Source organism: Sus scrofa, chromosome 12 (genome assembly GCF_054392235.1).
Source record: "Sus scrofa isolate SSC_HxYL_T2T_F1_AM1 chromosome 12, Sscrofa_HxYL_maternal_Yorkshire_Landrace_v2.0, whole genome shotgun sequence".
Lineage (NCBI taxonomy): Eukaryota > Metazoa > Chordata > Mammalia > Artiodactyla > Suidae > Sus > Sus scrofa.
In genome coordinates this window covers 60109261-60122490 of record NC_139394.1, presented here as the reverse complement: position 1 = coordinate 60122490, position 13230 = coordinate 60109261, and the positions used below count along the sequence as shown (strand labels likewise).

Here is a 13230-nt window from a genome sequence, read left to right as displayed (position 1 = left end):
CACTCCTTCCACCAGCCCAGGGGTCTTCTCACCAGAGCACATGAGCCAGCTCGACATTGCCCCCCCACCCCATGCTGGGGGCATCTGGTGACAGGCATGACCCTGGATGGCCACTCTGTTATCAATCTCCAGGGCATCTTATACAAGCAGGCTAATATCATCACCCCCCATTTCACAGAGCTGGCAGTAGACACAGCTGCTTGAGTCATTTCCCCGGGTCACATAACAGATAAGTGGCTGAGTCAGGATTGAACCTGGGGCCAGAGGGCTGGTTTTCGCTCTGTGTCTGGGTCCCTTGCTCCTCTGCCATCTGTTTCTGGCCAGTCCATCTCTGAGCCTTGCTGAACACATCCTAACAATGTCTCATTTCTTACCAAGGTATTTAGACCAGCGCCAATCTGGCCGTTCCATTCTTGGATGCTGTAAGTTAGCTGAACTCAAGCGGAAGCAACCTGGTTCTAGAATGTTTCTTTCCTCAGCCAAGCCCCCTGCCCTCCCTGTTCCTCCTTTGTTCCCAGTTCCATTCAGCCAGAAGTCCATCTCCTGCACGTGGTTTTTTTGTAGACATGCAAACATGGCCCTCATCATAGGGCTTGCAAGTAATTTTGACCCCCTTCCAATCTGGAAGAGGCCAGAGCAGTGTCTGGACGCACAGGTAAACGTGCTCAGGTGTGTGCTTGGGCTCAGTGGGTGTGCTCTGCAGGTGAGCAGGCCTCCTGGCATCTGTCTGGTGTTCCCCCCACCACCACTGCCCGGTAGTTCTAGAAGCCGGTCAGAGAGGCTCTGTGAGTTAGCAGGTGCAGAAAACAGACGTGATCAGGGCATAGGGGAAGGCTTTTAATTAAATCGTGAAGATTCATAATGAAATATACACCGCCCCTCCGCCCTGGGCCACTGGGAGGCTGTGTTTACTCAAAGTCCCAGGAGCTGTTAGGATGGATCCCATCCCCCCAGGGCCTGCGGGGCAACCATAGGAAGCAGAAGCACGTGGTTTTGCAGCTTCAGAAAAGCTGACAGCAGTCCGGAAGCTGTGTGCTTCTGCTGCCTGCTTTCAGTCTCTGTTTTCCAAAGCCGTGGTCATCAGTGACCAGAAACTGCTTCTGTGCCATAGAGGGGGGATGCTTGAGGACACTTAGGAGCTGATGAATTTTAATATTTCTGAACAGGGTCCAGCTTTGTTGAGAAATTCACAGCACTTCTCCTTGTGTGGCTGAAATTCTGATTTTAGTCAATTTGCTTTCATCGCAAGGAACAGCAATTGTATGATGGGCTAATTTGGACCTTCTTTCCTTATTTTTAAGTGTTCTTGGGAGTTCCCTGGTGGCTCAGTGGGTTAAGGAGCCAGCATTGTCACTGCTACGGCTCTGGTGACTGCTGTGGCACAGGTTCAGTCCCTGGCCTGGAAACTTCCACATGCTGCAGGCACTGCCCCCCCCCCAAATGTTGTATAGCTGTCAACTTTTGTTTTTGTGTTGATTGAAGAAAATTTAAATGGAAGAGAGAAGCAAAAAGAAAAGAGTAAAAATTCCCCATAATCCCACCACCAGAAATTGCCTGATTTAGCCTTTGTATCTGCCTCTTCCTTCTGTTACATTTTTTTTCTTGGATTTTTTTTTTATTTTTATTTTTTTTGAGAAAAGTACTACCGAGCATAGTAAAAGAACTAAACTGCGCATCAGTGTGTACGACGGGAAGGAAGTCTGTTTTGACTCAGGTCCCCAGTTGTCTTTCCCAGGGTGATTTGGACACTTGACGAGAAACCACCATTAGCTCTTCATTGATTCCCAGCGTCATCACGGCAGCTTTTACATCTCGTTTTGTTGAGACTTGCATTAATTCCTCCTAAGTAGGTTCCCACAGCAGGTCCTGGCCTTGTCTGCCGCTGTATTCAGAGGTCCTGGGGATTTTCACATTCCACAGCAGGGACTGGGGAGTGACCCCCCCACACACACACACACACACTCGTAGGTGTGGCACCCCGTGAGTGGTTGTCTAGGGGCTCTGGAGGAGAAAGCCCAGATCTGTTAACTGGCTGACATCTTCCTGGCCTCTGGGGGGAGCTGTCCCTTCTGCGGTGGTTCTGAAAATCCAGGTGCTCCTCCCACCTGAGGCTCAGGCAACCCCAGACATCACACCTGCAGCCTGGGACCTCCCGCCGGGAGGCCTTCGGGCCACGTGCGAGCCCCCCATCCCCCCACAATGTCGAGCCATCCCAGGGACACCTCATCTGCCTCCGACTTCCTGGTTGAAAGACAGGTGCAAAAGTGCCCCATGTGTGTGACCTTTTCTCTCCTCCTCCACAGAAGCCTGGTATGGTCCCCCCTCCACCGGGAGAGGAAAGCCAGACTGTCGTCCTTCCACCTGGCTGGCAAAGCTACTTATCCCCTCAGGGCCGGCGCTACTATGTCAACACGGCCACCAATGGTGAGTCCAGCTCTGGGTAGCATCCTGTGCCAGTCCTGGGGGGGCGGGGGTCCCATCTCCCTGGGGCGGGGGGCACTCTCCTCCTTCCTCCACCTCCTGGGTTTTAGACTTTTCCTCTGGACATCATCTCAGAGGCCGCAGGGGAATCTTGCCTTCCCTGCAGGGCTGGGTGGCAGTGGACCGAGCCTGTGGGGGGAAGGCTTCCCTTCAAGGTTGGGGTCATCCTCGGAACCCCACAACCACCGGGCATCTTCGTGGAACTCAGCCTCCTGGTCTGGAGCTGTCAGGAGGGTTTACGGTCCACAGCTGGTTTAGATCAAGTTAAACGGGTTCAGCTACTGCCTCATTTCTTGGAACTTGGAATGCACCAATTGAATTGATGGGATCTACTGATTGATTGAGAGTGGGGTTTTCCTAATTTCTCAGCATCGCTCTCTCTTCCCTGAAGTTTCTCACTGGCTGGTGTTTCTTAGACTGTCCTTTGGGAAATGCTGGGGCTACGTATGGATTAATAGGGGTTCCCTGTGCATGTCTGAGTTGAGACATTGTTGTGGGCATTGCTTCACAGTGACTCCAGGATCCCAGCATGTAGGCTGTAGAGTGACCTGCAAGAAGGCAGGAGAAGGGTTAGTGGCAGGATCTATAACAGAGTGGGTGGCGCACTGTATAGACTGTGGTCTTGGGCCGGGCAGAGCAGAGCCAGCCAACAGCTCTGTCTCTGACCTCCGTGACTCCCCAGGGAAATTGCCGCAAGAGAATGGTGAGAATGGAAACACCGAAAGTGACATTTGGTGGGAATCACAGATGTGTGTGCTGAGGCAGAAGGTGACCTCCTACTCAAATCCACCTGTTGACACCTCGCTTCTCTCATCTGCGCCCACCTCACTCACAGCCACCTCTTCTCACCTGACGGGACCGTTGATGTGGCTTATGTTTATGCACCTGCCCTTGGGGGGGACCTGGTGACAGGAGAGCCAGCTGCTATCTAGAAGGAGCAACAGAGAAAGCAGCTGACAGCTGCCACTCAGGGTGGCTGGTTTGTTTGTATCCCTTGGCAACCTGGCCTTCTGTGGGCTCGAGGGGGGGTTCCAGTTGAAGAAGTAACCGGAGTTTCTAGGAAAAGGGAAGTAAGGCTATTTCTGACTATTCTAATCTTAAACTTCCTCAAAATAAACACATGAGCAGCTTTGTACTGTTATCAGACTTTGAAGTTTTAGGAGAACACGTGTTTATGTGCAACACCTCATCTGTAAAATGCAGAAATTGGACGATATGACCCTGAGATCATCAAGATTTTGGCTTGAGAGCCTCCTCCTGCCCACTTGTATCTCCCATAAGCGTCCTATTTTAATAAATCTATTTCTTGCCTATCAAAAAAAAAAAAAAAAGGATTTGGCTCCATTCTTCAATTGCAGAGAGGCAGGGGGCTAAAAGTGGCTTTCTAAAATCTAACTCTTTTTTCAAAAATAGCTCTGGAACAAACAGTCCATTGACAGTGGCCTCATTTGACTAGCCCCCTGTTAATTAAGTGAGTAGTTAAGACCCATTTTAGATGGCCAGACAGTGTCAGGCAGCCTGTTTTCTGAGGCCCAGATGTTAGTAAATGCCATAGGTCAAGCCTTTCTTTTTGGCCCTGGGTTATAGTGATCCCAAGAGACTCCAGGCCAGGAGTCAGCAGGCTTTTTCTCTAGAGGTCCAGGTAGTAGATGTTTTAGCCTTGGAGGCCCATGAGGTCTTCGTTACAGCTATGCGACTCTACCGTTTTCACATGAAAGCAGCCATAGATGATAGTAGACCCACGGCGCAGCTGTATTCTAAGAAAACTTTATTTGTGGACACTGCAATGTGAATTTCCAATAACTTGGATGTCCGGAACTAGGCTTCTTTTTTCAACCATTAAAAAAAAGCTGACCTTGGAGTTCCCATTTGTGGCTTCTCCGGTTAAGAGTCAGACTAGTATCCATGAGGACGCGGGTTCAATCCCTGGCCTTGCCCAGTGATTTAAGAATCCGGGTTGCTGTGAGCTGTTGTGTAGGTCGCAGATGCAGCTCAGATCCCGTGTCATTGTGGCTGTGGCTTAGGCTGGCAGCTGTAGCTCAGATTCAACCCCTAGCCTGGGAACCTATATATGCCACAGATGCGGCCCAAAAAAGGAAAAGAAAAAAAAAGTCGATCTTAGTTAAGGAGTTCCAATGCCCGTGAGATGGCATATGGAAGTTGGCCCACAGGCCATATTGGCTGCCCAGCCCTCTTGGGACTCCATTGTCCCCAGTCCAACTAGCCCTGTTCACCTCCCCCAACTCCATCTGCCTTTCAGAATCCTGGCTCCTTGGTCTTGCATTCTAGACACATGCCAGTTTCATTTTTTTTTTAACTCAATAATCAAACAATTGCATGTATTATGTACACATAAAGTGTCAAATTATTGCTAAATTACCCACAAATAATTTTACTGAACCTAATAAAAAATCCAGTAAAACGGTACTTCTCCATAGGGACAAATTTTACTCCCAAGGGGGCAAGTCTGCAAAGAATTTCGATTGTTCCAAGTGGGGGAATATCTTGCCATCCAGGGAGTAGAGGCCAGGGATGCTTATCCACATCCTGCAGTGTACTAGACATGTCAGTTCTGGTCATTCACTGTTTCATTCATTCCTTATCTCATTGATCAATTGACGCATTCATTCAACAAGCATGTATTGGGCCTCAGATATGTTCCAGGCAGAGTATTGGGTGCTGGGGATATAATAAGAACAAAGAAGTAGGCTCGGCTCTCAATGGGCGTATCTTCTTTGAGTGGAAGCAGATTTTAAGTGAATCCATATTTGATATTTGATTACACTGGAGCAGGGCTGTGAAGGAGGCATCCACAGCCTTCTGCCAGCATGTTCCAGAGAGACCCTGGGAGGTCAGGGGAGGCTTCCTGGAGGAGGAGGCGCCCTTTGGCTGAGATGGGAAGGCTGACAACATCAGGCACGTGTAGGGGGATGGTACGAACCCTGACCATCACGTGAAAGATTCTGCTCCTTAGTTTTAAGGAACCAGGAAGCCCAGCTGTCTTTCCGATTCTCCTCCGGAATCTTTTCTCAGACCCGTTTTGTCTGGCTGCTGGGCTGCTTTGTAAATTTTTGAACTTGACCGCCCTTCCACAGAAAGGTACTTACCAGAACAGCCGCTCGCCCTTCTCACACCTGCATCTGTCTGACCCCCTGATGTCTGGAGGCATTTGGAGGAAAGCCGCATCCACCTTTCTGCCCCAACTCTTGAATCTCTCCTGCTGTGTAACTCAGGCCAGAGCCCGGCACCACTGTGCAAGAAGCTGAGCCCCTGCTCTCAGCCGCCACGGGCCATTTCTCTCTTCTTCTTCTTCCCATCTGTCTACCTTTCTTCCAAGCTCTTCTGCTCTCCCTTAATCCCTAATCACTCCTTTGGCAGAGGGCGCTGGGGCACAATAGGTGTTCTGTCCCCATTTTTACACCGTGCACAAATATAAGGCATTCAAAGCCCAATTTACATTTGTATTACCTCACTCTCTCGGGCTAATCTGCTTATTTTCAAATCCATTTAGGATTTTCTGCCTGGGGATTGTCACAGGGCTGGGCTGTGGGGATTCAAAATCAAGCCAAAGGCCATCCTGCCTTCCAAGACTGCAGTTCTGAGGGAGTCAGAGAAGCACAGAAACCGATCAGTGTTGCAGGTGTTGGCATGAAAATCTGGGGGCTCAAGGAAGGGGCTCCCCAGCTTTATCAGGGCATCGGACGAATCTTAGTTGGGGTGGGGGGAGCTCACTGCGGGGGCAGCGTGAGCAGAGGCCAGGCAGCAAGGGGAAGGCTCATGTGTCCTGCGCAGTTGAGAACAGAGAGAGGGAGCTGGGATCTAATCCCCTAAAGACCCCGTGGGGGCACTTTGAGGTGTTGGGGCTTTGCCCTGGGGGCATGAAAGCCATGGAAGGATTCAGAGCGGTGGCTTGACATCCTCAGCATGTTGTGGCAGGATTGCTGGAGCAGCAGAGCAAAGGCTCTGAGGATGGTGAGCGGGGACCAGGCCGACGGCGTGAGAAGTGATGAGGTAGCCGGGCATCTGAGCTGTGGCCCCGGAGGAGGATAGGATCTGTCAGGTGGGACGTGGCAGGTCCCAGAGGGAAGAACGCTCAGATGCCTCTGCGTTTTCTGCCTTGCATTCTGGATCCCTGCCGGGAGAACAGGAGACTCGAGGGAGGAATGGGTTTGGAAGAAAGCAGATGAATCCGCATTGAATGTAGGGTTCCTTGGGGGACCTTCAGGGAGGGGCGGCCAGCGTATGTGGGATGGATGGGTCTGTGACTCGGGGTGATCTGGGCTAGAGATGAGACTCAGGGGGGCCATGTGGGTGCATGGCATGGCAGGTGGAGAGCAGGATGGGTTTTCACCCCCATTGGCCCCTTGGTCTGACCCCAGGATAGGGACTGACCAATCTGCCAGTGGTGGCCCAGACCATGCATTTCATCATCGGAGGAAGAGGAAGTCAGAGAATGCCGGAGACCCCCCAGGGCAAGCCTCCAGGAGAGAGCAGAGTGCTGCTGGACCAGGCTTCAGGGGTGGGGCTCAGAAAGAGTTGTCACCCTGCAGCTGGCAGTGTCATGAAAGGCAAAGGAGAAAAGGTTGTCAAGACAGACCGAAATCCAGATGAGATTTATGGTAGGGGATATTTTAAACCCTTGGGGGAAAGTGCAGATGATCTAATAAATCGTGTTGGGCCAGATGGCTCGCAGGAAATTTCGGTGGGTAAGTTAATGCAGTGATGCTGTTGCTTTCGTATCAACTCAGCAAGACCATCAGAGCAGACAGGAGGCCCCCATCTCCCCTTATCTCCTCACAGTCTATGGCTCCCCAGGGCACTTCATCAGGCAGGGTGGTCCTGAGCTCAGGCCCCGGGAACCCTGGAGGTTCTGCTATCAGGAAATCGCTTGTGCTACACGGTTCCAAAAAATGCTCCGTTCCACCCAAAGTTGACTCTGTTGCCAAAAATGGGGGTTGTGTTTAGTTTTTGGATGTTGAGCTATTATCAATAGCCAGCCTGTTCAGGGACCTGAACTAGTGTCAAGGAGGAAACCTCTTATTTGTATAAGATCTTTATTTATTTGTATCAGATCTTATTTATTTATTTGTGTAAGATTATTTGTATAACCTCGCATTTGTATAAGATCATTGCATTTCAGGAAATATAGCAGAAAGCTACTCCCTTCGTAATAGGAAGGCCACATCTGATCACTTAACGGAGATATGGTTCGAGGTATTCACATCTTTTTTAGCTGTTGTCTAGAGTAGAGTTTCCCATTTGGACCTTGCAGGGCTATGTGAAGCCAGGAATTAAGGCCAAGATCAGTTTTGCTTAGTTATGAGTCTGTATTTGACCTCTTGTATATATATTCATGTCTGTCTACTTTAAATTGGACAGTTTCATTTACCCGTGTCTTTTATTTCTAAACTGAAGGTGATTTAAGAGGGAGCTCCGTAGCCCTGTTTCTCTCGAAGGCAGAGCCTGAGGCAAGGATTCAGTGTTGACATCTTGTTTAGGAGGCATAAGCCCAGAGCAGTGAGAGTGGGTGAGAGGGCCAAGGGGGTAAAGAAGAGGTGATGCTGGGTGGCAGGGCCACTGAACTGCAGAGAGATCCAGCAGGTCCCTCAGCAGGTGTGTTCAAGCTTTGCAGAGAGGAGCCAGGCCTTTGCGGAGTTTTATGAGCTCCCCTCCCTCTCACCTCCTGTTTCTGATTGGCCACGTGTCTCCTCGTGGGAGAGCTGTTTCATCAGACCCCCAGCAGCCTCTTGGGGAGCGTGACTCCACCTCCCCAGAATGATGCTTCATCCAAGCCCCAAGGCGGATGGTCATTGGAGAAATGGGTGGGGTACCAACCAAAATAGAAGGAGGTGGGCATGTGAGGAAGAGCCCAGTGCCTGGCCCAGCACTGTAAGCTACGTGCTGTGCTGTACATCCCTGTCTGCCGGCGAACCTTGATGACTTAATTATTTATAGGGTTTCAGTGGCCAGTGACTTTTACTCCATAGTCATCCATCCTCAGCCGGGGGTGGTGTGGGGTCGGGGGGAGTCTTCCAAATCATTAAACACAGAGGTTGGCAAACTACAGCCCTTGGGCCAAATTCAGCTTGCAGCCTATTTTTATAAATAAAGTTTTAGTGGTTCACAGCTTTTGTGCTCTTTTGTTTTCCTGTTGCCCAAGATGGCCAAGTTGAGTAGAGTCCAAATCTCTCACAAAACCCCAAATATTTATTCTTTGGCCTGTAAAAGGAAAATTTGGAGTTCCTATGCGGCTCAGCGGCTTAAGGGTCTGACGTCTCTCTGAGGATGCAGGATTGATCCCTGGCCTTACTCAGTGGGTTAAGGATCTGGCGTTGCCGCAAGCTGCGGCGTAGATCAAAGAAGCAGCTCAGACCAGTGTTTCGGTGGCAGTGGCCCAGGCTGGCAGGTGCAGCTCCCATTCGAACCCTAGCCTAGGAATTATCATAAAGGGCGGTGGGGGGGAAGCTTGATGATCCCCAGTCTAACAAATAGAACTCATTCATTTTACACAGGGGGAAGGGAGTCCCTTACGTGGTAAAGAGATTCTGCCAAGGTTACCTGGCCATTCAGAGGCCAAGCTTTGCCAGGTTCCCCCGTCTTCTACCTTTTCCTTTTTTGGCCTCAGTATCCAGGAAGATGGGCATGGGGTATGGGGGGTGATTTAATTTGCAATAAGGATAACTGAGTTCATGATTAGTAGGAAAAATAATCCGAAATAACTTTTGTTTTCAGGGGAAACACAACCGTTTTCTTAGCGTGTCCGCTGAAACCCAGGAGAGCTGGGAATTGTTTTTCAACTCTTTTGACAAAGAATTCATATGTGTAAATGTGCTATTATGTTTGTGAGGGAAGCTTGGTGCATTAAACCAAGATTTGAGCTTTTGGATTCATTTGCCACATAGTCGGCACTTTACTTGATTTCTTGTTTTAATTTTTCTTGAAATGAGTAGATTCCCATTTAACTTTATTACCCACAAAGCTAATGTGAGTTTCCGGAGAAGTTTTCTGATAGAATGCTTTTAAAAGCATTCTTTGAGCTTTTCTCTGCAGCAAATAATTGGATACTTTTCTAACTACCCAGATAGCATTGTCCTGATCATTTCCTGTTCGTAAAAGTCACCCTGAGAAACTCTTACCCTAAAAACATCCATGTTATTTTCTTCTGTCCATCTGTGTTGAACAAATGTGGGACTAAAGAGACATTTTTATCTGGCACATCCAGTTGATTGAATTAGCTGTGTGTGCTTGTGCACTTGTGTGCGTGCACGTGCGTGCTCGCGGACACGTTTCTTAGTTTGGCTTTATTGCTTTTCTTTAATGGACTCTTGGTGGGAGGCTGTTAGACCTTAAATCTTACTATTAATCTGTTTCTGTGTGGGTTGTATTTTTTTCTCCCAGATAATTCGTTTTAATTTAAAATGTTAACGTAACGCTATAGTATGTAACACAGCCCTCATTTCTCAGGCGTTTTTACAATTGATAATCTCTTGGAATTTTGACATATGCTAAGTGGGTTAGAGACTCATCATCACTGAGGGTGAATTGAAGACCCATAAAATCAGAAGACAGAGGGGACAGGCAGAATTGTATTGTTTGATGGTGTCACTTTGAAAAAGACTTCTTATGGTCAACTTTTTCTTTTCTCAGAGTACTTAACCCTTTTTTTTTTTTTTGAGAGTATGTAATTTTTGTAGTTGTTTATTTTCTTAATTTTTAAATGATTTTTATTTTTTCCATTATAGTTGGTTTGCAGTGTTCCATCCATTTCTACCGTACAGCATACTGACCCAGTCACACATACACACGCATTCTTTTTCTCCCATCAGCCTCCATCCTGTTCCATCACAAGTGACTGGATATAGTTCCCTGTGCTACACAGCAGGCTCTCCTTGCTTATCCACTCCAGATGCAAGCGTTCGCACCTATTAACCCCAGATTCCCCGTCCATCCCATTCCCTCCCCCTCCCCCTTGGCAACCACAAGTCTGTTCTCGAAGTTTATGGTCACCTTTCCTCATTGGCTCTTAAGTGGGGTCACTGATTAGCAGCAAATGGTTCAGAGGTGAAGCAGAAAGCGATGTGTGCAATTTGACCCAGCCATTCCGCTCCTAGGTAGATACCCAAGAGCACTGGAAACACGTGCACACAAAAACACACACATGCATGTTCACGGCAGTATTGTTCGTAATGGCCAGAAACACCCAGACGCTCCTCAGCGGGTGGGTGGATAAACACCATGTGCTACATCCCTCCAGTGGGACATTAGTCATCCATGAACAGGGACGAAGGACTGATGGGTACATGCCACCACGTGGGTGGACCTGGAAAATGCCGTGCAAAGTGAAAGAAGCCAGACGCAAAACGTCATATGTTTATGACTCCATTTATATGAGATGCTTAGAACAGGCAAATCCTTCGACACAGAAAGTAGCTTCATGGGTTCCAGGGACCGGGGGTGGGGGGAATGCTGACTTGTCACGGGTAAAGTGTGTCCTTCTGAGGTGATGAAAATGTTCTAAAGTGAGCTGGTGGTGATGGTTGCACATCTGTGTGAAAATACGGAAAGCCCCTGGAGTGTATGCTTTTATTTATTTTTTTTTTAATTTTTTTTTTGTTTTTTGGCCTTTTTTAGGGGTGCACCTGCGGCATCTGGAGGTTCCCAGGCTAGGGGTCTAATTGGAGCTGTAGCTGCCGGCCTATGCCACAGCCACGGTAACACCAGATCTGAGCCGCGTCTGCAACCTACACCACAGCTCATGGCCACGCCGGATCCTTAACCCACTGAGCGAGGCCAGGGATGGAACCCGCAACCTCATGGTTCCCAGTCAGATTCGTTTCCGCTGCGCCACAACGGGAACTCATGTAGTGTATGCTTTTAGAGAGAGCGTTTCATGGTATGTAAGTGACATCACAATAAAAACAGGCCTGCTGGGGGGGTGGACAAGCTGGTCATTTTCCTGATGTTCTTCTGACACAGTTCCTCAGATGCTTCTGCAGGACATCCCTTCTGCCCCATTCCCCAACTTGGGTGGGCATTGGAGAGAAGCATGCTGGGGAGTTTCCTGGCAGCCTAGTCGTTAAGGATCCGGCACTGTCGTTGCTGTGACACAGGTTTGATCCCTGGCCTGGGAACTTCCATATGCCGCAGGTGTGACTCACCCCCCAACACCTCCAGCCAAAAATAGAAGCAGCACATCTGGAGTTTGTTAAAAAAAAAAAAAAAGTGTATATCCATACACAGGTCCCATTGCAGACCTACTGAATTGGAATCTACTCTTTGGAAGGAGTAAACATTTCTGGTTTAGATTTTGAAGAGGTTTTGCGTGGTCTCCGCCTATTTTTTGCGTGTTAAGGACACAACCAGATGGATAACAGCATGGTCAGTGGATCAGAGCTTCTGAAGCGAAGAGTCCATTTAAATCCAATTTTCTCTTACAGAAATTCCATGAGAAAATACCGTTTTCTTCCAACAAGTAAATATGCATCGTAGTCCCAAGGTTAAAGGTTATGTAACCATGAACTTTTGTAGTTTGTGGAAGAGTTACTTGAAAGCAGATGACTCACTTTTACACTGACAAGACACAGAACGAGTGTACACCTGCCAGGAGAGGCTCTTCACCTGTCTTGTGTTTATACTCTTAAGGGATGGCAGGGTAGCAGACTTGTGGATATTTCTAGCCTTCACTCTCATCCTCATAACAGGATGTAGTGGCAGGTCTCATGATTCCAACACTTTTGGGTCAATAGCTCAAAAAAATTTTTTTTGCAATCTCAGTGTTTTTCCATTAAAAAAAAAAAAATCTATAGACTCTGGTTTCAGTTGTGTTTCTAGTAACAGCTACGTTAAAGAATTTGGGGCTTGTGTGATTTCCCCATTCTGCGGAGCACTCCGACATGGAGACAGGATAAACAGCATCCTTGTCTTCAAAGAACTTGGCGTTCACAGAAACAGTTCAGGCCATGGAGAGGTAAGGAAGTTGCAACCTTCCTCCCTCCCTTGCTCTGTATTACAGTTGATTTGCAATGTCGTGCCAATTTCTGCTGCACAGCAAAGTGACCCAGTATATACAGTCCCTTTCTTCTGTCATCCTCCACCATGGTCTGTCCCGAGAGACTGGATAGAGTTCTCTGTGCTACACAGTAGGACCTCATTGCTCATCCATTCTAAATAAACATGATGGAGGATAATGTGAGAAAAAAGAATGTGTGTGTGTGTGTGTGTCACTGGGTCACTTTGCTGTTCATCAGAAGTTGACAGAAACTGTAAATCAATTATACTAAAAAATTTTTTTTTAAAGCCTGCTGAGCAAAAAAGATTCTAAAGCAATGCGCTAAATTATTAAAAGTGATGCTCTCTGGATAAAAAAATAAATAAATCAGTAGTTTGCCACTACCAACCCCACCCAAACTCCCCATCCACCCCCCCCCCCCGCCGCCCCCCGGCCCCCGGCAGCCACAGGCTTGTTTGCTATGTCTGTGACATTTCTTCCTTTATATTTCTCCTCTCTGGAGATTTTTAGCCTGGGGTTTCCTAGCTTGCTTCTGCTTTGGTTAGGAAGTGGGTGCCAGCATAGGGTCACTGTGCCCTCATCATGTGTCACATCGCAGAGCCCAGTGGTCGAGTGAGTCTGGTGGGATGGGCTTGTACTGAATGATTAATCCAGCCGTGTCACACTGATCCATCCGTATTAAGTGGCGGCGATCTCTGCCAGTCATTGGAGCCACCCATAGGCACTTGTTAAAGGCCAAG

General features: G+C 48.4%; 1 protein-coding gene across 24 annotated transcripts in view; it reads left to right on the top strand.

The window, feature by feature from the left end:
- The window catches only part of GAS7 (growth arrest specific 7), a 221522-nt gene that overhangs the window by 132858 nt on the left and 75434 nt on the right, over window positions 1-13230 (top strand). For all 24 annotated transcript variants that reach the window (XR_014821843.1, XM_084986137.1, XM_021067872.2 and 21 more), the window contains one exon: window positions 2304-2424. Coding sequence is in view for 23 of the 24 variants with exons in the window: in XM_021067872.2 (XP_020923531.1) it covers window positions 2304-2424 (121 nt within the window). In the remaining variant the exon portion in view is untranslated. The remainder of the gene's footprint in view (window positions 1-2303; window positions 2425-13230) is intronic.